This window comes from Microtus oregoni, unplaced genomic scaffold, assembly GCF_018167655.1.
Source record: "Microtus oregoni isolate MIOR12 unplaced genomic scaffold, Mior012 000011F_ref0000422, whole genome shotgun sequence".
In the NCBI taxonomy this organism is placed as follows: Eukaryota; Metazoa; Chordata; class Mammalia; order Rodentia; family Cricetidae; genus Microtus; species Microtus oregoni.
In genome coordinates, this window is record NW_024543070.1 from 49,490,060 (window position 1) to 49,517,695 (window position 27,636).

A 27,636-nucleotide genomic window follows, 5' to 3' on the forward strand; every position below is an offset into this window, starting at 1 on the left:
AGGCCTCTCCTCTGAACCCTTAGCCACCACATGCACTGCCACACTGTGCTGGCCCCAGGTGTTGGGAAAGCCTTCCTGCTCAGGAGGCTGGCAGAGGAGTCCCTGCGGGAATTTACTGGGAACCCTTGCTCTGCTTCCCAGAGGTCTACAGAGGTACCTCACCTCTCACTAGCTCCTCCCCTTACCATCCTCATCCAGCTCACCTGGGTCACTTTCAATTAGAGCAGCATCATCGTACATGGTTAGTGTTTATCAGTTGTTAATTGTTTATGTGTATTGTGTTTTGTCCCCCATGTGTGTCTGCATGCCACATGTGTGCCTGGTGCCTTCAGCAGCCAGAGCGGGGTATCAGATCCCATGGGACTAGAGTTACAGACACCAGTGAGCTGCCGCGTGGTGCTGGGAATTGAACCCGAACCTGGTTTCTCTGCGAGAGCAATAAGAGCTCTTAACCGCTGAGCCACATATGGCTAATAAGGACCTTCGTTCTGTGGGCAAAGGGAAGCGCTGACTGACTTGGAAGCTGCTTTTGGTGACCACCGAGATGAAATTTAGTGAAATTAAGATCCTTTAGAGAGGGTTTACAAAGACAGATTTCAGCCACCAAATCCATTAGCATCCATTATGGCTCCTAAGCTGTTATCAAACCACTGCCCTGAGGGAGCTGATGGCTCTCTGCAGGGACAGGGGACACCCACAGGCTCGCAATGGCCCTCATAGTTGTAATCTATTGCATTTGCAGACAGGGCAGTTATCCTCAAACCTCCTTACATAGCTGTTAAGAGATGTCTTCCCAAAATAATTGATGAATGCTTCCCCTAAGAAATGCATGTTTCTGACCAAAAAAAAAAAAAGCCCTTTTACTGTGATGTGGAGAAAACCTCCTATGAAGCAACCACCGAAACCATAACCCATAACCCCGTGTGATGGCTCGGAGCCACCCCGAGTGAGCCTTTCAGTGCGGCTTTGGTCACCTCACCCAGCGCAGGGACTGACGTGGCATGTCCTTCTGTCTATGCCTTGCTTTATTGGTTGATGAATAAAGCTGTTTTACTTTGCTCGTGGACTTCTAGTTTGTAGTAAGTTCCAGACTAAAGTGGCTTATGGCACCTTGCAAATGTTCTCTTTAATGAACTGACCAGACCCACAGTCAGTGCTCATCAGGGGCCAGCTGTAGGTCTCTGAGTTGCAGGTGACACACAGGCCACTGTGGTGCTGTAGGCTACTAATAGGAAAGGAGGTTTATCCTAACCTAGACCTGTTGTCAGAATTACTGTATCATTCATGCAGTTTGATACGTTATCTGGATATGCTTATAGATAAGGTTAAATACATGATGGCTGGAGATGCAGGCATAACTAGTAAGAATACAGATCTCGCAGTGGCAGACACGTCTGGCCTCACATCCTGGCTGTATGGCCTCAGTTTCTGAGCCTCGGTTTCTTCATTTGTAAACCAAGAGCTAAAATTAGATCTATGCCATAGGCTCTCGTAAGGAAGTAATCAATACATCCATGTCATTCAGAGCCTCTTAAATATGCAATCAACGCTGAGTCGTGTCCACTTTCTGCCTTCCGTTGCGGATGTGAATCTGACTCAGTGTGCCCACCTGGCTTGCCAAGAAATCCCATCTCAATCTGGGCTGGGCATTCTCTACTTGGGCCTGAGGATCCACCTGTACAACCCTAAGAGGACTCTGACTTGTGCCCCCCGTGGAAACCTTAGCCACTCCAAATGCTGATCCTCACCATCTGGCCTAGCTGTGGCTCCCTGTTGTCTATCCAACGTCTTTTTAGAGCATCCATGGTATGTTGGGAGAGCAGGTACCAGGGATGGGTACAAAGCAGACAGAAATCCCAAGTCTCCAATATATCCCCACGGAAAAACCCTCCCAGAGCGATGGTGCTATGGCCCTGAATGTCCACAGAGAGCATCCTTGGCCCCACTCTCCAGAGCAACACTTAATGACACCTGTGTACACCATCCACGGGAGACTCCCAAGCCCTTCCCTCCTCTCTGGGACTCTCTCACCCCGCTTCGGTGGGCCTGCATCACCCCAAATGCCCTGCGATCTGGGAGCCACTTTCTGTTCTACAGACACAGGGCCCTCCTGGACATGCCTCAGGAAACCAAAAGCAAAAGCAGTCACCTCATCTTTCAGGATGTGTCTTCAGCTGACAAAACAAAGCAAGCTCATCTCCCAAGCAGGCCTTTTCAGACGCCAACCACACGCACAGGGCCAAAGGAGGAATGTCTTTGTGGCTCAGGGCAGGGCCAGCAGCGCTGGCTCACATTGCTGTCCATGGAAGGAAGACTAGGAAGGAAGGAGCAAAAGCATAAGGGAATAGTTATGGGAGCCTCACTTTATACAGAGGGTGGAGAAGGGGAAGAATATGGGTGAGAGGGGCTGGGATGTGGAGGGCATGGGGAACAGACAGGACACAGGATGAGTCTGAAGGCAGAGAGGGTGTGAGTGAGGAGCAGGGAAGGATCTCTGGCCCAAGTCTCCTAGAGGAGATTATGTGGAATGTTGGGCATAACAAAAGTGCTCTAGTTATCTGTGAGTATATACAATCTAAAGGCTTAGGAAAACAGGTGACAGCATCGCTCACAGTTACACGGCTCAGTAAATCTAGCAGGGCTCAGCATGTTCAGCCTCCGTGAGCGTCAGGCCCAAATGTGATATACACAAACTCATACCACACACAGGAAGGAAGGAAGGAAGGAAGGAAGGAAGGAAGGAAGGAAGGAAGGAAGGCGATAAAGCAGGGAGCTACAATGGGAAGGGACAGGTAGAGGAGGAGTAAGGTTCCACTTAGACAGTGTTGAGGAAGATTGTGTACAGGACAGCTTTAGGAGGAGGTCAGCAGGGATGGAGAGGCATTTAAGGAGAAAGTGACAGGGTGCAATGTCGGTAAGTACCAGATTACCAACAGTCTCACAGATATGGGAACAGACAGAAAGTTGTTTCTCATCATGGAAAGTGGCCGCTGGTCTGGCCCCTTGTCCAGCTGCATAAGGCCCCATTCTTAAGAGAGCTGCATCCTTGCCAGCCAAATATTCCTCCTTCCCTGTCTTGGAGTGGTGGAAAGGCTGGAGATGACCAAATTTCCCATCAGCCAATGCACCTCCAAGACTCTGATCTTCCCTCTTGGATCTTAGAGCCTAGGGGCAGTGTTTGCTGTAGGCTTGATATCGTGTGACTAAAGGCCACCCAAGGCACGTCTGGAAAGAAACATAAAAACAATTCTGCATAGCTCCAGATGGCTCTGAAAATTCAATTAAACCCACAACTAGCCCAGGAACCTTCCCCATCATAATTATATTATTGATCATTAACATTTAAAGAGGCTGCAAACAGAATACTGGACACTGCAATAAATTATCATTGTCCACGGGGCAAGCTCAATGAATCAGCTGCTCCTGGAGCCTTCTGAGACTGTCTGGTGCTGTCATTTAGAGGATGTTGCTCTATTCTTCAGTGCATGGGGTACAGCAGGGGTGGCAGTGGGGGCAAGGCTATACACATAAAAACTTCCTTTCTGGATATCTGGTCTACCCCTGTAAAAAACAAGGCTGCTGCAGCTTCTTCTAGCACCCAAGGCACTGACGCTCTGACTCGTGTTCAGCCTCCATCTTATCGTGGCATTTCTCAGAGAAGAGGAGAGAACATTAAAATTATCCAAAATGGAAGACTTGGGGAATAGGGTGACCATGGTGTGTATGAACAAGGCAAACTAAACCAACATCTACCGAGTGTCAATCAGGGATTTCTGCCAGGTTTTTGGTTAAAGCCAGTGTTTCTCAACCTGTGGGTTGTGGCCCTTTGAACAACCCTTTCATGGGGCGAAGGGGTCACATATCAGAAATCCTGCATATCAGATATTTACATTACAATTCATAACAGTAGCAGAATTACAGTTATCAGGTAGCAACAGAAATAATTTTCTGGTTGGGGGTCACCATGACATGAGGAACTGTATTAAAGGGTTGCAGCGATAGGAAGGTCGAGAACAAATGGTGAGCAGTAATGTTCTTTAGACACTCAAGTGTGAACTGAAAGCATAGCATACAGAGCTATTAGACACGCCTCTAAAATGCCTTAAAACATGAGCCTCGTGTGGAAAGAGGTTTGGGGGAGAGAAGGGATGGCCAATTCACAGTCTGACAAGGGGGAGAGAAGTCGGCAATCCTTGCCTTGGGTGATCAGAAGCAGAGCCATGGGGCCCAAGCCTGGGAAAGAGCAGCAGTGAAGTAGTGGACTCTGTCAGTGTACCTGGGGCACAATGCTCAGCTGTGAAATGGTGAACACTATCAGTGTGCCTGGGGCACCATTCTCAGTTGTGAAGTAGTGGACACTGTCAGTGTGCCTGGGACACAGTCCTCAGCAGCTGTGGCAACAGACTGCCCTGTAGGAAAAACAAACATAAGGAAAGACAGACATTTCTGATTGATAGTAGTGATCTAGAGGCAAGAACAAAGGAGAGGGGTTGGCTGTCTTTGCCCTACAGAAAAGTCCACATGACGAGGAGCAGATTGGTCAGAAGAATGCAACCTCCACACCCAGAACCACAGAAAATCAGCTCCTGAACAGTGGTGGGCAGAGGGCTGGCCGCACCTGGCTTCAGCACCAAGTACTAACGGGAGAGCAGGCAGAGCTTGAGTGCAGAGCTGCTCGGATTCGCAGAGGCTTGCCCAGGGTGTGCAGCAGCCTACCTGGGGCTCTTTGTAAACAAAGCAGAGTTGATGGCCTGCACCCAGGGCATTTAAGAGCAGGTGGAGTAATCTGGAGATGAGAAGTTGGAAATGTAGCTCAGTGGTGGAGAGCTTAGTAATGTGTGAAGGCCTGAGTTTGACCCCTAGCACACAATGTGTGTGTGTGTGTGTGTGTGTGTGTGTGTGTGTGTGTGTGTGGTGTGTACATACAGAGGAGTCTGTAAGACTGCCATCCAATCTGAAGGGACTTAGTACCATAAGGACTGAGAAGTTAATGGACACCCAAAAGGTAGGGCCTTAAGCATCTTAGAAGACAGACTCTGTATTCTGTGCTTAGAGGTGTGTACCAAGTACCAAAAGGCATTTACCACACATCTGGTGTGTGCATGGACAACTCCCTACCAACAGAGACGTTTACCACACATCTGGTGTGCGCATGGACAACTCCCTACCAACAGAGACGTTTACCACACATCTGGTGTGCGCATGGACAATTCCCTACCAACACAACCCGGTTTATATTCGGCACAGCCAAGACCTAGAGCATCAGGGTCACACCCATATCATTTCTAATTCTTAACCAATGTCTATTCAATTTTTCAACATTTACATCTCAAAATATAACAACATTGGCAACCGTCACATTTTGTAAGTTTGAGAAACCCAAAATTTAAATTTAAAAAATGATGGCACCACATCCCAAGTATATGCCAAATCTATATAAAAATAAGTGTCAGGAAAACTAAATATGGGCAAATATGATATGCAAAAGTCAGCATTGTTGTATAAATTCATAAGAGATGAAGTTAATTTTAAAGTATAATTTTAAAATAATTACATAAAATGAAATACAATTTTTTCCTTTTTACATTCAAAGCAGATCAAATGTATCATTCCCAAGTCATGCACACAGTGATCAGAAAAAAGAAATCTGAAAAAAACCTAGAAATATTAAGATATAACCCTAAATGATTTCTCATAGACTCTTGCATCCAGTGCAATGATCTAACATTTTATCTGCTAATACAAGGGAGTCTTGTGAAAACAGTGTACCCACCCACCCCACCTGAGCCCCATCTGCCTCGGCTGGAATTTCTATGCTGGTCGCACTTAGGGTTTGTATTTGATGAAAGCATTTTCAGTCTGTCTTTGTCTTCTTTCATTTCCCTAAACACAGGTACAAATTCCATGCAGATTTCTTGTATTGCCCGCCATCAATAACTGTGAGCCTGTGCTCTTGTTGATAAAGAGTTTGAATTAAGAGTCAAAGATTACTCTTGTAAGAAATAAAATGTTGCTTTTAGTGATGATCAAATTTCTTTCTCTATTTACGAACTACCAAACAAAAGTTCTCTGTTAAGAAAAGACAGCTCTGGCTAATTAAAATTGCAGTGCATGGCAGAAGTGTTTTATAATTATGAAATAAAATATGTCAGCAAATACTAAGACTTGCCCATAAATCACAATCTAGATCCATGTTTCTAAGCCAGTGAGAGTTCCCATGGTCCCTGGTTGTGACCGATTAAAGACCAAAGAGGTGTCTGGCTTGCCCACAATCCCTGGGACCAAGACTGGCACCTGGCAGGCCCCACATGTCTCTATCCATGGATCCTAGAACCTACAGGGCAGAACAGCCACAAGAGTTCCACAGGGGTACCCAACAACCTAACCAATTATCCAGTCTCAGCTAAGACTCAGGGAACTGGAACCACAGCTCTGCCAAGTAGGATGTAGCAGGTGGAGTTTGGCCAGGGGTCTGAGATTCAAACGAGGTCCCTCACCAAGGCAGTTTTTAGGACTGAGTATGAGTTATTTTAAGCTGTAAATCTCCATGACCTTTCATGAGACTACAGGCAGAAGACAGATCAGACACTGGGGCCATCATGAAATCAGTTCCTGATAGTCTTGTCCAAAAGTGGAGGGGAGAGACCAGGGTTTTGTCTTTAGCATGATAACTTGCTCCTTCTAAGAGGACAGAATAGGAATAAGCTGGTTTTGAGCCATCCCCTTGCATATTCCCGGTATCTGTCTGAACTGGAAGTTGGCTGACCAATGAGTAGGTGCTGAGAGACAAGAGTTCTACATCATCCTCAGTGGCATGCAAACCTGGAGAAATCACCACCCCTCTGCCTTGACTTGTCTGATTTTAAATATACCTTTTAAAAATACAGGAAAACAGTTCAAAATGTTACATTTGAAGTCACATCAGCCTGGGTTGAAAACCAGATCTTGTTATAAACAATCACTTGTGTAGCTGGCTACAAGCTAGTGACTTCTGTGTATCAGGCCCCTCTACTTAAAACAAGGGTATAAAATTCACACTTCAAGGAACTGATATGAGAGTTTTCTATGGCTTCAAAGTGTTTGAGAGTTCCCTTTAGGTTTCTTAGAGGGAAGTCTGGTCCTCAGTGTGACAGTGTTGAGAGGAGATAGCCTAGTTCAACTGAATTAGGTCATAGAAGCATCACCCTCTGAATGGATCAGGTTGGTTGCAATCAGGAAGATCTAGCAAGAGTGAATCAGGACTAAAGAAAGGCTGCTCCCCTCTGCCCTCTGGCTTTCTGTCATACTGTAAGGTCTCTCCAGCTCCATCTCTCAACTGATACCATCCTCCATGTTGTGATTTAGCCAGAAATTCCTTACAAGAGCCAGAACAGATGATAGGGCCATCCAATCTTAGACTGACAACCACTAATCTGTAAGCTAAACTCCATATCTTTCTAAGATTCCAGCTTAAAGTATTTGGCTATAGTAACCAAAAATAAATTGACACAGCATTAGACAACATAATGATTAGTAAGCATAAGGCCTTACATGGAATATATTCAACGAATACTATTCATCTCATCATTGTAGTTATGATTATAAAAATATGTGATTTATGTTAAAATATTGAATTGATTGTAGCATACTACTACACAGAGAAATTAAGCAGTTCTCATCCAATCTAAGTATTAATAATCAAGCCCTATATTAGACTGACATTTCAATTTTCCCTTGTACAACCAGATAAAAGCCTGCCTTAGTTCCTGACACTTCTCCATATCTGCCTTTTAGTAAAGATGTGAAGGCAAGTAAGTGTTCACCAAACCCTGAGTAACAAAGGACTGTTATATTTAGAAAATGTTCTGGGATGATGAGTCACCAATAAAATCATGGAGCAGATCCTAGGGGGACACAGGAGAGCATTGCAATCATTGATCAGCCAAGAGAAGCTTGCCCATCACTAAAGTGACATACTCACAGGGGAGTAGGTCTTTCAAGATTACAAAGGACAAATCACATGCAAACACAAGAGTAGCTATCCACACTGATAGTCATGAACTATGGTGCTGTCTTTTAGTTATTTTTCTATTGCTGCAAAGAGGCAACTTATAAAAGGGTTTATTGAGGCTTACAATTTTAAAGGGTAAGAATTCATGGCCATCTTGGCAGGGAGTGGGGCGGGTGGGCAGGCATGATGCAGGAGCAGTGACTGAAATCACATCTCATCCACAATCCTGAAGCAGGGGAAGCTAGCTGCAATGGCCTAAGCTAGTAACATACCTCCTCCAAGGCCATACCTCCTAATCCTTCCTCAAAAGTTCTGCCAACTGGGGATCAAGTATTCAAACATAAGTCTGTGGGAGGCCATCCTCATTCAAGCCACCACCATTGGCAAGTGAGTGGAGACCCACAGGAGTCAAGACATCTCTGGGACTGAGGAACTTGGAAGGACTTGAAGGTGAGCAGGGAAGTAGATCTTGAAGGCTGATTAGGACCTGAAAATCTGGAGGAGCAGGATGGAATTTGACAACAGACAGGAGGTGGTTACTTAGGCCATGCTTGAAAATGTAGGTGCAGAGCTTGCCTAGAGATAAGGGTTCAGGAAGGTAAGTACCACAGACAACCCCAGAGAGTTTTCTAGAGGCAGGTCCACTTCTCCTTTATGTCAGTTAAGAAAATAGCTCCAAGTGAGGTGGAAAGAACTGCTTAGCTGTGCAGAAAGTCCTCCTTGTGACACTGAAAACACAGACATGGTCATCTAAACCTTCGGGAGGACCATGGCTTGACAGTTTACCCTGATTGAAGATCATGTCTTATAAATCACTAAATCCCAGTGCTCTATTCACCTCCAAAGGCCAGCCAAAGTTTCTTGCCACCTACATCACTTAACAGTCCACTCCCTGCTCTGGAACAAGTGAAATGCCGTTAGTTTTGTTCCCTGAACCTCCACCACTAAGACATAAGTTGGTTCATGAATGACAGTCTTCATCAGAAAAGCATTTCTTGGTGAGAGATGATAATGAGCCATAAGTACAGTCTTTACAGAAACCTGCCAATCTGTGACATTGTGTAAATAATTCTAGTTGACTTTAAAAAAAAAAAACTGGGAGTTGAGAAGTAGGAGACAGTCTTTATGCCCTGCTATAGCTGGAAAATAAGGATAGAGCTAGCTCTTATAACTTAACCTGTTTCTCTTTATCTACATTTTGCCTTGAGGATTTTTACTTTTCTTTCCTTCTGTATATCTTACTTTCACTAATTCTCATGTCTGGCTGACCTGCAGCTGCCTGGCTTCTGGCCCCAAGAATGTATCTCTCCTTCTCCCTCATTCTCTTGTCTTTTTCTCCCTTCTTCCTAGATTTCCTCTCCTACTTATTCTCTCTGCCTGCCAGCCCCACCTATCCTTTACTGCTTAGCTATTAGTCATTCAGCTCCTTATTGGACCAATCAGGTGCCTCTCTTCTCCTAGCCATGGGCTATCAGCTCTTAATTAGACCAGTCAGATGTTTTAGGCAGACAAAGCAACACAGCTTTACAGAGTTACACAAATGCAACATACAAGAAGGTAACACATCTTTGCACCAGTAAACAAATGTTCTACAGCATAAACAAATGTAACACATCTTAAACTAATATTCCACATCACTACTGGCTTGTCTTGATTTACTGCATTGTAAAGCAACACTCCTTTACAGAGTGTTTCCAGCACTCATCCCATGACTAGCCCCATGTGAGAGAACACAGCGAAGATGGAAAGAGCAGAGACCAACCCGCTGGCAAATATCTGGCCAGACTCGGAGCCCAGGTAGCCCAGCCACAAGCCCTCCATTTCCCACCCACCACCAGGAAAACCTCGGGACTTGTCTGGGCCTTTTATCTGGGCTGTGGAAGTCAATAGCTTGGAATATAGTTCCCTGAGTATTTAATAGGTAGTTGAGGGATTCTTGCAGATCCTCTTCAACTATTATTGTTAAACATTGGCCATTTCCTTAAAGGTGAATTGAAAGCAGGAGAAAGAGTGACGGGAAGGATTTTCCTTTGAGGTGTGAAAGAAAAGAAGCCACAGACTAATTAGAAGCAAAGGGCAGGCCAAGGTTTAGCAGACATGCCAGGAGTCCCTGCAAACACAAAGGAGCCTCACAGCCTCAGCAGGCCAGCCATACCTGAGGGGAGCGCGTTTGAATGAGGCTTTAGCAGAAAGTAGTTTTGAATGCAAACATTCCATTAACAATAACTGTGGTGCCAGTGGGCGGCCAGGATAATAGGCTTGGGATAGATCTGAGAACTAGAATCAAGCACATTTGGTCTTTCATGCCCTTGGGGTCCTATTCTCAGGCAGGTGAATCCCGGTCCCTTGTCGGGAGAATTTGGTCTCAGTGTCACAGGCTGCTCTCCTGGTGGTCTGCCTTCTCTCCGCTGCAGCACCCACTCTCTGCAGAGTTTCATCCAATTACAGATCTGGCTGGGCCTCGCTTCTCCCACAAAGCCGCTTGGCCTCACGTAAACCCACCTTAAACACTCAACTCCAGCTCATGACAGACTTGGCATTCACCAGAAAAGTCAAGGCAATCATATCAGTTCTTCCCCATGCTCCAGGCCAGAGTGATGGGGGCAGGAATGGCTCAGGCAACGCTCTAAGCACAGTGTGCCTTTTGCTCATGCCGTCCTCTGTGAGTTAGATAACAAAGGAAGCAAGCCCAAACCTACACCCATCTCCTGAGTTCCATCCTATTCTAGTTGTGGGCTTTTCCACTGAGCCTCCTCTGACCTTGCTTCTGAAGCTCTTCTTCCTGCTTTTGTTTTGTGTTTTTGTACCCTTGCACAGAGTTCCTTTGTGTTCCGATGGTCAACTTCTTTTCTTACTCTTAACCTCCTTGGAACAGGGGTGATATTTTCCTGTGCTGTAGAATAACAGAAGGAAAATTCTGTGATACACACTGAATTATCTGTCACCAAGTTATCTTCTGAGGCCTGCCATGAATATAGAAAAGTGCCCACAGACAGGCGAGCATCAATTTGGCTTCAGCTATTAGCTGCTGTCAACTTCCCAGGAGCGGATTATAAAGTCTATCTAGAAATAAATAGCAAACTGGAAGCTAGGTTGCTTTATTGCGGGGAAATGAATGTGCCTTATGAGAATCAGCCAAGGTTTGGTCAAGGGCAGACAGGCTCCGGTCAAGGGCAGACAGGCTCCCAAGAGCCACCTTCTCTTAGTTGAGGCCACTGTCTTGCTGTCAGGTGAGCAGGAGAACATGGGGGTAGATGGCTCACACTTATTCTCTCAGAACCCTGCTGCTCAGTCACAGAAGTCATGGAGTAGGATCTCCCAACAGAGGCTAATGTAAGCATGGTGAGAGCCTTCCAAGGCAGCGACAGTGTAGAGAGCGCCACAGGGGAGTCATGTGACCCTCCTCTACTCTCTCGTGGGCATAAGCCCCACACTCTGTTAGGACTACGTCTCCAGAACAGGACCATTTCAGCGCCCAGCAAAGGCAGAGTCCTGGAAATGACTGCCCCTGTGTTTACCCAGCATTCTGCTCTCGATCCATGTTAGAACTAGACCCAGAGAATTCCAGTAGCATCTACATGATTTCCTGTTACTTGATCCACTTCTCTGGGAGGCAAGGGGCCAGGGTATCAGAGCAGTGGTATCTCCCTCAGTCTCGGAGAACCTTGAAGGGGAGACCACAATGGCCACTGTGAATCTGATAATGCAACAAGAAGCCTCGCTGCATTTAATACTCGGGTAGCAGTATCATGGGGGTCAAACAGCCATAGCCAGCATCCTTACAGATGGTCTTTTGAGGCTGTAAATTCCCAAAGATGGAGATATATGCACACCGCCATCTGCACTGAGAATTTCCAATAACTCCATTTACGTTGTTCTGAGAATGAAGAGGGAATGCCATGCATTTCTCAGTCATTGTGCATGCTCGTTCCTCAACACCCAGTGAAGCCAATGGGAGGGAATGGAGTCCATCACGCTTGGGCTAAGCAGTGGGGAAGCTTGTAAGGGATGCCCAGTCTGTCTTCTCTCTCATGGGACTACTCAGCGGGGCCACCAGATGGGCCTGCCAACAGCGAACAATGCCTTCTGTCTGCCATGGACAAAAACAAGTACACCAAATTTTCTCAAAGTTTTTAGCTTAAATACTGCTTACTATCAGTTTTCTCTGCCAGGACCCAGGGTCAGCTCAACAGATGGCCAGGAAGCAACAACTATCCACAGGAAAAGACGGTTTTAGTGACAGCAACTCAGTCAATGTGCTAGATGGAGCAGAATAAGGAAGACTGTCTACAAAGACACATCTTTGCACATCTAAGCATAGCTCAGGAGAGCCCCAGACAGGGATAAACACCACCATGGCCCTATTGGCATATCTTCACTCTTCCGGTCTTTCTCCTTTAACTGGCTTGTTTGGAGAATAAGTTTACACAGTAAGAGCAATGTCCATGTGACCCCAGTTATAAGGAAGTGCCTGCTAGGTGTCCATGTGACCCCAGTTAAAAGGAACCACCCACTAAGTGCATCCTTGCCTGTCAGCAGAGCCCCAAATACCCAAGGGACAAAACTTTAGGGACCACAGTCCAATAGTAGTACCAAACTGGGGATAAAATGGCCACTAGAGGTTCATTTATAACTTAACCATTGGAACCAACAGTTCCAGAAGGAGGTGAGTGACGACCCCAAAGGAAGCCCCTACATGGAGGCGCACTGTGTCAGTATCCCAGCACAGAAGCACACCACAGGCCACGCCCAGCACCGGATCAGTGGGGAAGCTCTGTAGAGTTCTCCCAAGGTTTCTGGAGATGCTGTGAACATTTTCCTCGGCTGCACAGGAAACATAATCCCTCACTTAATCCCCAAGACAGTGTGATAAACCCTGCTTTGCCTGTGAGAATATTGAGGTTAAGTAGCTTGTCCAGGGGCTAACCAATGGTAAAGTACAATTCAAAGCGAAAATCCTTACTCCCAAAGCTATTAGTGATTTACACTGTGTAGCTTGGTCCTGAGCTCTGTGCCAAGATAGTCTCTCTGATCAGACGACCAGCTTGGACGAGCGACAAACATTCACCTCAAAGCTGCCCTTTCCTAAATCTGAGACTTCTTCAGGCCCTGGTTGATCAGTCGTTCTGAGGAGGCTCTGGCCTTGGCCTCAGCATCCCCAGGTCAGAAGCCCCACCCAAGCCCATGCCCTCCCTCCGGTGCTTGCCATGGCTTCCCCGGCTCCAATGTTCCTCCTGGGTTGTGTACTGTTCAAGTGCTATGACGCCATTTTCCTGTTTGCATTTTGTTTTTGTTTTTGTTTTGTTTTTACAGTTCGTTGCTCACCCTAACTGTCAGCAGCAATTGCTTACCATGTGGTATGAAAATCTCTCAGGCTTACGTCAACAGTCTATCGCTGTGAAATTCCTGGCTGTCTTTGGAGTCTCCATAGGCCTCCCTTTTCTCGCCATAGCCTATTGGATTGCTCCGTGCAGCAAGGTACAAACTGCTTAAGGTGTGCATGTCGTTTGCAGTTATTTCTTCTCTTTTCTTAGCGCTTCCTTTAAGTCAGCGGCAGAATTCTTCCTGTGTTGTTCAAGTATTAAGTTGGAGCTGGAGCTGGGGGAAGCACTTGCCTAGAGCACATAGACTCGGGGTTTGAGCCCCAGTACCACAAAGGAAGATGAAAAGGAAAGAAGGAAGAGGGGGCAGGAGGGAGGAGGAAGAGGAAGAGAAGCCCTGATAGACCAAGGAAAAGTAGAAAATCCACAAAAAGAGAAAAAAGATCTCAAAATCTGTCTTTAATTATCAGTTTTTAGAGGGAAAGACAGGTGAGAGATGGGCTGTTATGACCTGCAGGGCATCACTGAATGGATAAGCAGCAGGACAGAGCCAAAGTCCCTTCCCTCTACACCTACAGCGTGTTGAATGTGTGCTCCAGCTCACAGCACACCGTCATCACGGTGTAGGAACAGCCATTGCTCCCTGAGGACTTCCTCTGCTATATGTTCTTCTTGGGATAGTCCTTTTCACTCCCTGATTGCATTAGAACACGTGAGCTTCAGGAACCACTTCAGAAATGAGAGCGACCCAGAGGGCTGAGGGCTGAGCACAGCTCATGCCAGGCCATGCAGACTCGCTGCAACGTCCGTCAGCCTCCATCAGGAGGTTCTGGTCCACATGGCCAATGAAATAGACTGCAAGAAGAAATGGGAGGAGCATCTAGAAAGTATGGGACTGAATTTGTGCCTAGGGAGGAATATCAGAAAGGCAGAGGTGAGAAGAGGAATGGCCCTATAGGTTCTCTGACGCCTGTGCCGCTGTGGGCTCCACCTTCCTCATGGCCCAGGCATTAGGACCGGAAAGCACCCACACTCCAGCTCCAGGAAGAGTTTGTGCCCCAAACACCAAATCATTAAGAAGCCTTGAAACATGCCCCATGGGGTTAAGATTATCTTCAAGGCTCTCAAACTACATTTATCTAGGGACGCATTTTGAAAGGCATTGAGCTCAGGTGACCAGCGCTCAGCAGAGAAGAACACAGGAGTCTACAGGGAGACTGCTCCACAGACACCTTGAGCAGCTAATGCAGTTAGCACCGTGTAGCCACTGAGCTGACTCTCCTGTCAAGTCCACTAGTGGGACACTCGGGTCAGAATGGTGAGGCCAGGAATTCAGACTGCTGCTCCCTCCCCCGCGACCAAAGCAGCCAGGAAGGGAACTCAGTGCCTCGGTGTAGGTAAGCAGTCCTCGAGGCGGAGCAAGCTTCTCCCACAGACAGAAAACTCCAAGACTGAACTGTGTGTCCTCAACACTGAGAGTCCTGTTTCTATGGCAGCCTCATGTCATTGACTTCTAAGTCAAAATTCTCCAAACAATATATATGTAGGCATGGTCAGGATTTTATTTGGTTTTATTTTCTGTCCTTTTTTAAAATGTCAGAGAGTGGCTAGACCTGAACTGGAGTGTCGTGGGCCACAGGCTTCAGGCACATGTCTTCATGCTGTGTCTTGAAGCTGCAACCAAGTAGTCTGTAATGGATTGAAACACCCCTGCCCAAACTACATGCATGCACACACACACACACACGCACACGCACACACACACACACACACACACACACACACACACACACACGCATAGAACCTGTGTGGCCAGGAACATCTGCATTTACTCTCTTGGGTCTTCAAGCACACTCCTGAGAGTTCAGTCATTAAAATAACATGACTGAGGAACTGCTACCAGTTCCCCCACCCTAACAAAACTGACTGGGACAGCTTCCAGGAGCCCAGGGCTAGCGAACACCAGCAAACATCTGCACCTCTCTCTGCCAGGTGCCTTGTGAAAGATCTAATTCTTCGTAAACTTGTGGTAGATCTGAGAAGACTCACAAATAACATACACATGTCCAAGCCCACCCCTGAAAAGGTCTATTTGTGGGGAGAGCATTCTGGGCATCCCAGGCCCAGGAAACCCGGAAAGCTAGCACAGCATGGCCATGGAAGGTAGAGCCACAGTCATCTTCCGAAACAGCACGGAGAAATTACTGCCGCAAGATCGAGCGTTTGACTGGGGCTTCCTTTTCTCTTCAGAAACTTGATTGACAGTTAGTGCTCCAAAATCTTTCACTAAGACCAAAGAAATAAAACACTAGTGACAAATATAAGCTGATCATGAAGCCACTTGTCCTTTCAGCACATTTACGAGACTCCACGTCTAAGTACCACTGGGCGGGGGTACAGTGGACACGTGACCCACAGGCCTGAGTCTGTCACACAGGGTGACTCTCAGTGGCATCACTCATTACAAGGCAAGAGTCCCTCATTAAAGTGTTTGTCAAGCTTGCTTTGAGGCAGCTAAGGGACAGATAAAAGAGTCAAGATATTTTTAGTCTTTCCTTCTACCACTTAAAAAAAATCTTTTCAAGTTTGGCAGAGATGTTGCTGGGAATTTCAGAGAGGTCAGATCTTGCTTGTGACAAAGCCAGCCAGTTCTAAGGGCTCCTGATGCACAGAGAACCATGTCCTCTCAGGAGGAGGCACTGGGAGGAGTCTCATAGGCTGATCTTCCAGTGAGGTCACCGCCTTCACAGCTATTTCTGTAGTCTCATGAAAACACAATGTCGTTCCAGGGATTCCATGTTCCAATGACATTATCACGTGCCTAGATAATAGACTGCCATATCCATTTATAGATGGACTTGTAAAATGTCACTGCCAAACTTCACTAACTGGATCATGTCCATCAGCATGTAGTGACTGCTAAGAGGCTCTGTTCCCAACCGAATGGTGCATTCTCTTCCTAGACAACTACCAACACTCAAGTTATCAGATTAGCCTTCTGAGACGAACTCATTAATTTCCTATTGAACTCCTAAACCTGTCTTTTCTACTATTACATTTTAAGTTTTGGGGTCCCTAAGAAACAGAGTTAAATAAAGAGATCGACACAGCCAGGTGTATCAATATCAGTTCAGTAAAGAGATGACGCAGCCAGGTGTATCAATACAATATCAGTTCAGTAAAGAGATGACGCAGCCAGGTGTATCAATACAATATCAGTTCAGTAAAGAGATGACGCAGTCAGGTGTATCAATACAATATCAGTTCAGTAAAGAGATGACGCAGCCAGGTGTATCAATACAATATCAGTTCAGTAAAGAGATGACGCAGCCAGGTGTATCAATATCAGTTCAGAAAAGAGATGATGCAGCCAGGTGTATCAATAGCAGTTCAGAAAAGAGATGATGCAGCCAGGTGTATCAATAGCAGTTCAGCTTGCTAATTTGTCACCTGACGAGCATGAGCAAGTGACAGGCATGTGCAGGCGAAGGTGAGTGCAGACATGGGTAAGGGGCAGGCTTTCCAGGATCGAGAAAAAATTAATAGAGACTTTGTTCATCGTTCCTCACTGTCGTCACCAACACGGGTATGGCCAGGAAGGCCAGTGAGTTCCTGAAAATGTCAGCTTGAGTTCAGTCATTCCTAGGGCTCCTGTGCAAAGGGCCTTCACTGCTGATTAACCAGTTTCCGGTCCTCTTCGAATCCTAAGCTAGGCTGAATACCTGTTGAGACCTCAGGCAGCGTCTCATCAGCAGGAAGGATCAGAGTCAGCACCAGGGCAGTGTGCGGGGAGGCACAAGTCCAGGTGAAGGAGAGCCGGGAGGAGCTACTTCCTCTGTTACCATCACTGCTCAGTTATTGACAAAAGTAGTCCCAGCAATCGGATGGGGAAAACTATAAACATTTCCCAGACCCACCGGGATGCCCTTGCAGTGTGCAGTCTAAAGCCTGCTGCACAGCTCCTGTTCAGAATACAAAAGTGCTTGTAGGCACTCCCCTCCCCCGCCCCAAACAGATATCTAGGGAGGACAGGGTGGGTGAGTCAGCAGATCTGAAGGATCTCGGCTTTGCTGGACCAAGTTTGTGGTTAGAAGCAGGAGTCCCCACTCCACACTGCCCAGGCGCCAACCACAAGAGAACAGACTCCCCCACATTCATCTCTACTAGAAAGCAAGCCTCCCTCCACTACAGAAAATCACACAGCAGTTTTCTGTCACAGCAATGGAAGGAACATTTGTGTCAGCTGACCAGTGTTCCTCTTCCACTGCCAATACTTCTGCCACCGAGTCCCAAGAGCTAGGCCAGAGGTTGGAGAGATGGCTTAGAGGTTAAGAGCATTGCCTGCTCTTCCAAAGGTCCTGAGTTCAACTCCCAGCAACCACATGGTGGCTCACAACCATCTGTAATGGAGTCTGGTGCCCACTTCTGGCCTGCAGGCATACACACAGACAGAATATTGTATACATAATAAATAAATAAATATTTTTTTTAAAAAAAAAGAGGTAGGCCAGCAGCAGGCACCCTGCTGGGATAGGACTAGGATGTGTCAGAGGCAAGTCACCCCACTGCAGACACATTCTGACCCCCACACTGTCCCTTCTTATTTAGCTTTTACCATCATTTTAACCCATGCCTCCCCACTAGGAAATCAGTAGCCCTGAAGGGAAGGGCCAACTCTTGGGGGCTGTTTTGTCTTTATCCCCTCTAGTGTCCACTCCAAACAGGTTCACAGCACACACGAAGACCCTGCATGGGTCCTCCGTGAGCCATTGCAGACAAGCTCGTCAAGGCTCAGCCGAAGCAGGAGCGATGGTGCAGTGGGGCAAGCACTTGTTGCTATGGAGAGGACCGGGGTTCAGTTCCCAGCATCCGCATGGCAGCTCAGGTCCCAGGGGAGTCAACACAGTCTTCTGACCTCTGAGAGCACCGGGCTCCCTTGATGCACAGACATACACATAGGAAAAAGGTCATCTGTATAGAATAAATAAATCTAAAGATATTTTTCTAAAAGAGTCAGTCAAGTTTCTTAGGCTCCGCACTGGGAGGGAGGGTTCCCTCGCCCTCAGTGCCCTCGGTCAAGAACTCTCTACTGAGGAGGTGCTATTTCGTGTCTGTTACATCAGTCATTGCTTACCCTAACTAACCACAGGAAGATTTTATCTTTTCAATCCCATTTTATAGAAGAAACTGAGACACTAATCAACTTAATTGCCACAAATGCATGGCATTGTGATTGAAACTGAGCGTATACAGGTCAAGAGATTTGCCCATAGTCACTGCGATGCCACATGTACACACAGCTCCAGGGACAGCCGTGTGCCGACAATGGTGCCTACTGTACACATCTTAGTTGCTGGCTAAACTTGAAATAGACTTGACTCAGATATTTATAGCTGACTAGAATTTTCTAGAAAAAAGAAATCAACTACCACAGGCCAAACACCAGCTGTTCCCTTTCCCCTCATTAGAAACCCTACCGTAAAAGCCCCCGTCACCGAGTGTTTCGTCTGCCCCTAAACCAGGTGTGGTCTCCCACTGTAATATGAAAACACCCCAATTTCACACTCTAAAATAAGTCTACTGCCATAAAAGGAAGATACCTGAGGCCTGGATTAGGCTTTTTGTTTTTAGATTTTGTTGCTTTTAAATTGCTTTCACATTTGTTGATGTGTCTGTCCATGAGAATGACACCATGTGGGTACAGGTCCCCATAGAAGGCAGAAGAAGATGCTGTTTCCCCAGGAGATGGGGTTGCAGGTTGTTTGTAAGTTGCCCAGATTCTTTTCTTTAAGAGAGTATCTCCTCCCAGGGCTAACCTGAAACTGCTCTCAAATTCATGATCATCCTGCCTCGACCTCCCAAATCCCAGCAGAGGCTCACAGTGATGGCTGTGCTCTCCGCTCACAGGGCCGAAGCAGTGACTGAGCTGCTTCAACACATTTTCAGACTGCAGGTAGGGTAGGCTGTGACCACACCTTCCAAAGCCCCAGCAGCAGCTGTACCTTGACTCGGCTCTGACAATTACAGAGCTGGGAAATCTTACTAAGTGGGCTTTTGCCTTTTCTCGGCTCATCAAGTAGACTTGTGGGAAGCAGTTCTTCCCCTGGGTAATCTGTTTCAGAAATTATTGTTGTAGGTAAAACAGGAAATTTCAGTCACACACACAGCCACAAACACACACACAAACACTCAAACATAACATGCACACACACACACTTAAACACACAAATACACTCAGACACATACACACACAAACACTCAAACACACATGCACACAAACACACACACACAAATACTGAGTGCAGTGGGATAACCTTCTATTTGCAGTTCCTGAGGCAGGAGACTGCCATGAGGTTGAGGCCAACCTGTCTCAAAAGAGAGAGTTGAGGGAGAGGAAGAAGCAGGGAAAGGAAAAAGAGGTGGGAGGAGGAGAGAGAGGATGGAGTAGGAGGAGGAAGAAGGGAGGAAAGAAGGAAAAAGAGCCACTGAAATGACTTGGTCTCATCTGCCTCCGGTTTACCCACAGAATGCTTTCAAGTGCAGAAGAACTATCAATTCCTAACCTCGCACTCCCTCCCTATCGACCACAAGTGAAAACTGAGACCAGGGTAGCCTTCCAAATCAGTGGGAGGCACTGTCAGAGGTTTTTGTTGCATTTTGCAGGAAGCATAGTCGTTTTTACAGGCTCATCTTGGGCTAGCAGATAATAATGCCCTGAAAAGATAACAAAAAGAAGATAAATCTCCTACAGCAGGGACTGCAGGGATGCTCAGGGTCTAGTCACACACATAGTGAGAGTCAGGGAGATGGAAACGGTCTGCCCCACCATATTCTCACAGGGCCCATCAGTGGGAGACCCCAGAGAGAGCCCACAGGGAAAGTTGCCAGCCATCTTTTAAGAGCTGTGTCCTTCTCAAAGTGTCTCCATCTTTCTTTGATGGGCTTTCTGGGAGACACAGATCTGGTAGCCCATGTCTGCTCCTCTGCCAGAGTCTCCAGCTTCCCTTGCTGTTATGAAAACTCAGTGACAAGACACAGTGTGATGGCCACTGGAGGGTGGCCCGTGGGCACAGAAAAAGCCCAAGGTCAAAAGGTTGCAAAATGAGGCTCCAAGATGGCAGTATTCTAAATGTTGAAAAATTCAAATTCGATCCCAGTATTTAATTCAGATATGTCTTGATTCTTTTGGAGTCATGTGAGATACTGTTTATCCTTCTAATCTGCAGTATCAAATTAGTATATTTGCCTCTTGTCAAAAATACCAGACAATAAGCATAGATATTATATAGATACATTCATACATACACACATACATACATATATGAGCTTAAAGTATAGAAATGCTATGTGTAAGGAGTGTGGGAACCTATGATTGTCAGATGAACTCTCTTTATGAAGGTTTATGAAGTTGTTCCCTGCGTGTCTTCAGGAAATAAACATGTGGGCACCAGTGACTTTCTCCATGGTCAGGGACTCCTAACGTCTGAACCTCAGTCATGACTATTTTAGAAAGATAAAACTCAGCCTTGTATAAAATTCCTATCAGTGTTCTCTATGACATCAGAATAATTATAACTCATGTTACACTGATGACTAGGGGTAGTTACTAGGCAGCACATACTTAGAAGAACATCATCAAGCCAGCTAACACACAAACAGTATGCTGACCACAGCAGTCATTGGGGATCTTACCATAGAGACCCTGCAGTAGACGAATGTCCACCGTTGGTCAGGCCAGTACTCAGTCCCCCAGGTGACATCTGCTCCAGGACTCCTAAGTGAGGGGACGTGTGAAAGTCAGAGCGTCAGTCACTGAATCCTCATAACAGAGTGTCACAACTGAATCCACACTGGAGAAGCTGGGCAGCCAATGCCTGGGGGAAGGGTCAGACTTGGTGAGAGAGATGAAGGTGGCCTGGTGGGGATGTGTGTGATCTCATCAGGACAAAGAACTTTAGCTGGAGGTCATTAGACAGAGAAGGTGCTCCCAATGCTTGCTCCCCAGGAAGGTGAATTCCGGCTCATTCCAGATGCACTGGAAATAATCACACCAATTATTGGGCCCCAAGGAGAAACCAGTGAGGTTTGAGAGGTGGCATAAAGCCTGCATTCTGTAAATGCTGCTGTAAAATTACAGATGTCTGCTGAGACAGGCTCTCCCTGCGGAGCATCAGCTAGCCTTAAAACGCTGACTCTACTTCTCTGCCCTAGAATGTTTTTCAAGCAAGCAAGAAAAAAAAAAGAGTCCCATGTGATTGCAAAGCAAATAATCCCTGAGTAGAAAATGAATCAAAAGTAAGAAAAACTACAACAAAAATCCACATATCAAGGTGCATCAAATTTCTTGGAAGTGTAGCTAAAGCCTCAGCAGGATCCATGTGGTTCTAAGTAAATTTATCAACATACAAGAAAGATGGAAAGTGAACTATCTGAGCCTGCAGCCCAGGCAAGTGTACAAAACAACATGCACTTTCAAGTTGTAGTTCTGTTTAGCACTGTTTTCTCAGGTTTGAAGGGTGTAAAATCACACCCATGAGGCTGAGGGGACCTAGGCCAACAGACGTAACTTGATTATGTGTCTGTGTGCTCTACTCCCTTGAACCCTCCCCAAGACCTATAAACAGGAAGAAAAAAAACCTTGGAAGTCAGTAGAACTTAGATCTAGTTAAACAGCCACTCATGTGTAAGTACAAGAGACAATGCCTGTGTCCCTTCTGGCTTCTGCCCAAGATGGGAGATTCTCTGGTTAATGTGTGGTTTTGTGCAGTAAAGTGATGTGTCACAGAGAACCGTGCCCTCCTGACCTGTCCTGTGCACACTCTGTCTCCAGCTAGGACGAACCCTGAGGAGCCCCTTCATGAAGTTTGTAGCCCATGCCGTGTCGTTTACCATCTTCCTGGGACTGTTGGTCGTGAACGCATCTGACCGCTTTGAGGGGGTTAAGACCCTGCCCAATGAGACCTTCACAGACTACCCCAAACAGATCTTCAGAGTGAAAACCACGCAGTTCTCCTGGACGGAGATGCTCATCATGAAGTGGGTCTTAGGTAAGCCACCTCTTTCGCTCCTGACTGACAACGCCTTCTAGACTCCCCTTCTGCTGTGCACACTCTGGGCTGATGCACCAGCCAACGCAAAAGTCAAGAGGTGTACAAGTGGCACAGAAACCCCAATTTTGAAAGGAAATGTTTGGGGGGTACCCACTAGGTACTCTTCCATACAGTGTACTGATTGTGATTATAAGGTGGCTTTGCCTGGGAAATGAAGGTTCCCTCTTCCCAGAAGACACTAGCTTATGCCATTATGAAAAAAAATAGCCTAATCAATACAGAGAGTAACACACATTATTTGTTTAAATTAGTGCGCTAAAAAGGTTGTAAGATTCCTATCTGTGGTGATATTTTATGCTGTCAAGGTTTGTCTGGACAATAAATGGCTAATTTGAATGTAGAAAATTGCTGTTAATTTAATTTCTAACACTAAAACCTGCAGATAGATAATAGGAGGGGAAATGTCTCAAGGAAAATATTGAAAATGTGCGGAAGCTATTATCAATAATATAATAAGCAAAACTTTAATAAATGGAAAGCTTCATATTGCAAAGATTCAAATTTAATGGGGCTATTTTTAGTAAAGTGAAAGTTTAAAGATAACTGAAATAAATTTATGTCGTAGCAAGAGTTGATCCATTAATTAAATTGGTTCAACAGCATTCACCCAGATTTTGCTTTGGTGGCAAAGTTTAATATTTGTATAATTGTCACCATGTTTGTAAGTATTAAGTCAAAAAAGTATTCAGGGCTGGAGAGATGGCTCAGCGGTTAAGAGCACTGGCTGCTCTTCCAGAGGACCTGGGTTCAATTCCCAGCAACCACGTGATGGCTCACAACAATCTATAATAAGATCTGGTGCCCTCTTGTGGCCTGCAGGCATACATGCAGGCAGAACACTATATATAATAAAATAATTAAACCTTTTTAAAAAAATATTCAGGATCAAAGTGTTTATGCCATCAAACAGCAAAATCATGAACAGATATGTAAAAGTTCTGCAACACATGGCCTGTACTAACATGTAGCCCAAAAAGGTCACAAGAGTTGAATTTCCAGAGAGCATAATGGGTGCCCAAGCTGAGATCAACTGGAAACATGGACCCTACATGAACCACAGAGGAGGATGTTTTGACTTAAGGCAGTCAGAACAGCATGCCATGCTTCTCAGGGTCATGTGACCACCTGACAAGCCTGTGGCTTCATCGTGGAGTCATTGACCCTAACTCTGAAAAGAGACACTGAAGCCTGGTATGGGTTAGGTTATGGCCTTTTACGGTTCAGAATCTAGTCCAGGTCTCCACTGGACATCCTGGGTTTAAAAAAAGTCAAACATTTTAACAGTAGGTACTTTCAGATATTCACACACTGAGTTTATTGTAGGCACAAGTTTCTGTCCCATAAGTCTCTCCCAAGTAACCACAGAGGATTAATATTAATTATAAATGCTCGGCCAGTAGCTCAGGCTTATTACTAGCTAACTCTTACATTTTCAATTAGTCCATAATTTTATCTACAACTTGTCATGTGATTTGGTAACTTTTCTCAGTACAGCATGCTTCTCCGTGTCTGCTCACTACCCCTTCTGACTCTGCCCTTCTTCCCAGCATTCTGTTTGTCTCTCCTTCAAACCTTATCCTGTCCAGCTATTGGCCAGTCGGCTTCATTAAACCAATCACAGAGACATAAATTCACAAAATGTAAAGGAACATTCTACAGTTTGAGTAAAAATGTGTTTACAGTGCAAGTTCTGTACTCACCCCATTTTCCTACCTGTACCCCAGACTGCAGTGAGTACAAGATCTCTTCCTTTAAACAAATACAGTTAATGCTTAGCCTCCTGAGCCATGACTTCCTCCTGAGGCCTCCTATGGCTCATCCTAGAAGTCAGAGCATTAGAGAAGCAGGAGAGCTGCATCTCCACCCAGCAGGCCTCTTCTCTGACTTACACAGCCAGGGAGAGACGCAGCTCCAGTCAGCAGGCCTCTGACTTACACAGCCTGATTCCCCTCTCGGTCATCAAAGCAGAGCTGAGTTTAAGGACTTGCACACCTCAGACGTGTTGGAGAAGATAAAAGCCCACTCACAGTGACCTCTTCCTTGCCAAGTTTAATGCATAATAAAGACTTCACTTTCTTACTAAAGGGGAAAATTGCAAAATGTTTATTACAGTTAATTCAAAAAAAATATGAAACTCCAAAGATGAACCAGATGAGCCTCCCATCATTAGGGTTCATGGCCAACCTTGCTCGCTTCCCCTTTTCCTTCACCTCTGTTATTTTGAAGCAAGATCAGGGAGCATAAATATTTCAACTGTTAAAAAAAGGAAAGAAAGGAAGAAAGAAAGAATCGTGTTGTTGCCAGATATCGTGGTGCATGCCTTAATCCCAGGACTTGGGCAGAGGCAGGCGGATCTCTGAGCTCAGGGCCAGCCTAGTCTACAGAGTGAGTTGCATACTAGCCAGGGCTGTGTAGACTATGGCAGAACAGTGAAGTCTTGCTTCTTTTCTTTGATCCCATGCCTTCTCTGCTTCATATTGCTGATTTGTTTACCATGCCTGTGAATTTTAATCCAAATGAACTGTTTTCATTTCAGGTAGACTTCAATTTGTGAAATTCATATTTTTATAACTCTCAATTCTTTTTATATCATTATATTGTCTATTTCCTTCCCCAATGTGTTTATATTTTTTGAATATATTGTATATATTTATGATACCTTTTAAGTCTTGACTGTCATTTCCGTGTAATTTCCACAGACTGCTCTTTCTCTTAGAAACTGGCATTTATCAAGGTTGATCCGTAGTACTTCACATATTGTGTTGAACAGCTGAGTTTTATTGCCTGAGTCCGTTTCTGTTGCTATAATAGAAAAACTAAGGCTGGGTAATCCATAAAGCAAAGAGGGTTCCTTTGGCTCTTGTTGTGGAGGGAGTACCTAACACAGGGCAGCTGCATTGGACAGGACCTCAGCGTGGAATGTGGGAGGAAGCCAAGTGCGTGAGATGCTCCCTGACCTTGCTTCAACACAACACAGGGTGCAACAAAAGGGGGTGCAAGTAAGACTGACCATGAACCCTAATGTGGGAAAGAAGATACTAGAGGCAAATCACCCCATGAGAACCCCTTCCTGAGATCCCCTTGACAAGAACCTTCCTCATTCATCCACAGGAGCAATAAGTCACTAACAGGAGGAAGACATTAACTCACGCCGGTGCCCAACACCCCCTGCTGTGCCTAACCTCCCAACTCTGGCCCACTGGGCACCAAGCCTCAACCTGAGCTTTGGCAGAGACAAGCCATCGTCAACCACATGGTCTTCCTTCTAGAGAGCTTTTATGCAGATGGGGCTTAAGCTATTGCCTATCAGCTTGGGTCATTCTTCAGGTGTCCTAGGAGTGTAGCACAGGAACTTTACCATAAGACTATTTATTTATGGCTGAAGAGACTCACTTCTGTGGTCCTTACTGGAGGCTTCAAGTGCCAGCAAGGCCTTTCAGTTCTTGGTGGTTACAGCTCATTCTCCCCACCCATGTCAGCTCTCTGGCTATTGGGTGTGGAATTCCAGCCCATTTGTTCATGGCTTGGAACTCAGCCGTGGACTCTACTTAAACAGCCAGAGTCAGGTTTGCTTTGGGGCTTGCAGAGTACCCTTTCCTCTGGAGCTCTGCCAGGTGACATCTGATTGCCTCTGCCTCTTCAGCCCCTCCCTGTTCCTGTGCCTATACTCTCAATTCCCTCCACTGCAGAGGGGGGATGGGCTCCCAGAAAGAAAGCAGGCCTTCCCAGTGGCTTCCCTTTCCCCAGGGTCCACATGCCTGTGCTGCCTCTTTCTGATTTCTGCAAACGATTCTTCATTTTACTCAACTTCTGGGAACAGAAAAAACCAAGACACATCTTCTAAAAGAGAACCAGAAACCTTGGTCAAAGCTAAAGAGGCCAGGCATGGGAGTGCATACTTGTAATCTTTGTATCTCTGGAGGCTGAGGCAGGAGACTCACCAATCTGAAGCCATCATGAGCTACAGAGGGAGAAAGGGGGAGAGGGAGAAAGGGGAGTAGGGAGACAGTTGGGGAGAGACAGAGAGAGACTCAGGATGCGAGATCAAAAGGAAATAATTCCTTTATATCTCCCTACATCTAATCCGCAATCAGTGTTCTTTAAGAGGGAGGCAAGTGGACTCTTCTCTCCCTTCAGGTCTTCAGATTCCACGGAAGAGCTGAGCAGCCTGAGAGCTCCCTGCTCTCGCTGTGGGAGGCTGAAAGCATCTGGGACAGAAGGGGTGGAGTGGCCTAAAGCCAAGAATCAGCAAACTGGCTAAGTTCCAAACAAGGATTTCAGGGAGAAGAGAGGGGATGGCAATGGGGGTGGAGCCTGTGCAGCTTTTAACAGAGGTGACATTCTAAAGCTTCAGTTCTCCCAAGAGTGCTGTGTTAAGAATGGGTGGTTGTGGGACAACAGCAGAACAGGGTCCAGTTACAAAGCCCCTATAGGAGTTGGACATCAGATGGTTAGTGAGAACAGGTCACGCTTTGAGGGTAAAATCAATATTTACTGCTGAATTACCTGTGAGAAGTGAGAAAAGGAGAACCATCGGGAACAATTTCTACTGTTATAGCTTGCAAAATGGTATCAAAGAAAGTCATTCAGTAGGATGGGAAAGACCAGGGTGGAGCATGGTGGGGCGGAGGGGATGCAGACTCCACTTTGAGATACACACTACAGATTTTCTTCAAAGGGCAAAGACTTACACCATCTGGAGAGAAACTAGAGTATATCAGACTGAAGAGAAGATGTTAAGTACTAAACGGGTATGTCCGTCTGAACTCTGGAGAAGCTGGGGGCTGGAAACAAATTGAGCATGGCAGTATATTTAAGCAAATTATGGTATCACTCTGATTGTGAAAGTGGACAGATAAACTAAAGATCAAGCCAGAGGCCACAGCAGTGTCAACACTGGGAAGAAAAGGAAATGCAGAGAGTAGTGAGCCAGGAAGTGTTGCTGACAGATCGCGGGATGCTGTATCCTGAGGTTGGGGCATCTGGAAGCAAAGCTCCTGAGGAGGTGACAGGAAGTATGACCTAGTGTCCATGTCCAGGAGCCCAGGTCCAGCTGAGGGCACGGAGTACATGGTGTGGCTGATACGGTGCTGGAGGTGCTGGTGGTGTTGACTGGGCAGAATACACGGTGTGGCTGATACGGTATTAAAGGTGCTGATGGTGTTGTCTGGGCAGAGCACACGGTGTGGCTGATATGGTGCTGGAGGTGCTGGTG

General features: G+C 46.1%; 1 protein-coding gene across 1 annotated transcript in view; it reads left to right on the forward strand.

The window, feature by feature from the left end:
• LOC121453413 (short transient receptor potential channel 7-like) overlaps window positions 1–27,636 on the forward strand; it is a 121,721-nt gene that overhangs the window by 54,721 nt on the left and 39,364 nt on the right. The window contains exons 4-5 of the mRNA XM_041660164.1: window positions 13,304–13,468; window positions 22,142–22,358. Of these exons, the coding sequence (XP_041516098.1) occupies window positions 13,304–13,468; window positions 22,142–22,358 (382 nt within the window). The remainder of the gene's footprint in view (window positions 1–13,303; window positions 13,469–22,141; window positions 22,359–27,636) is intronic.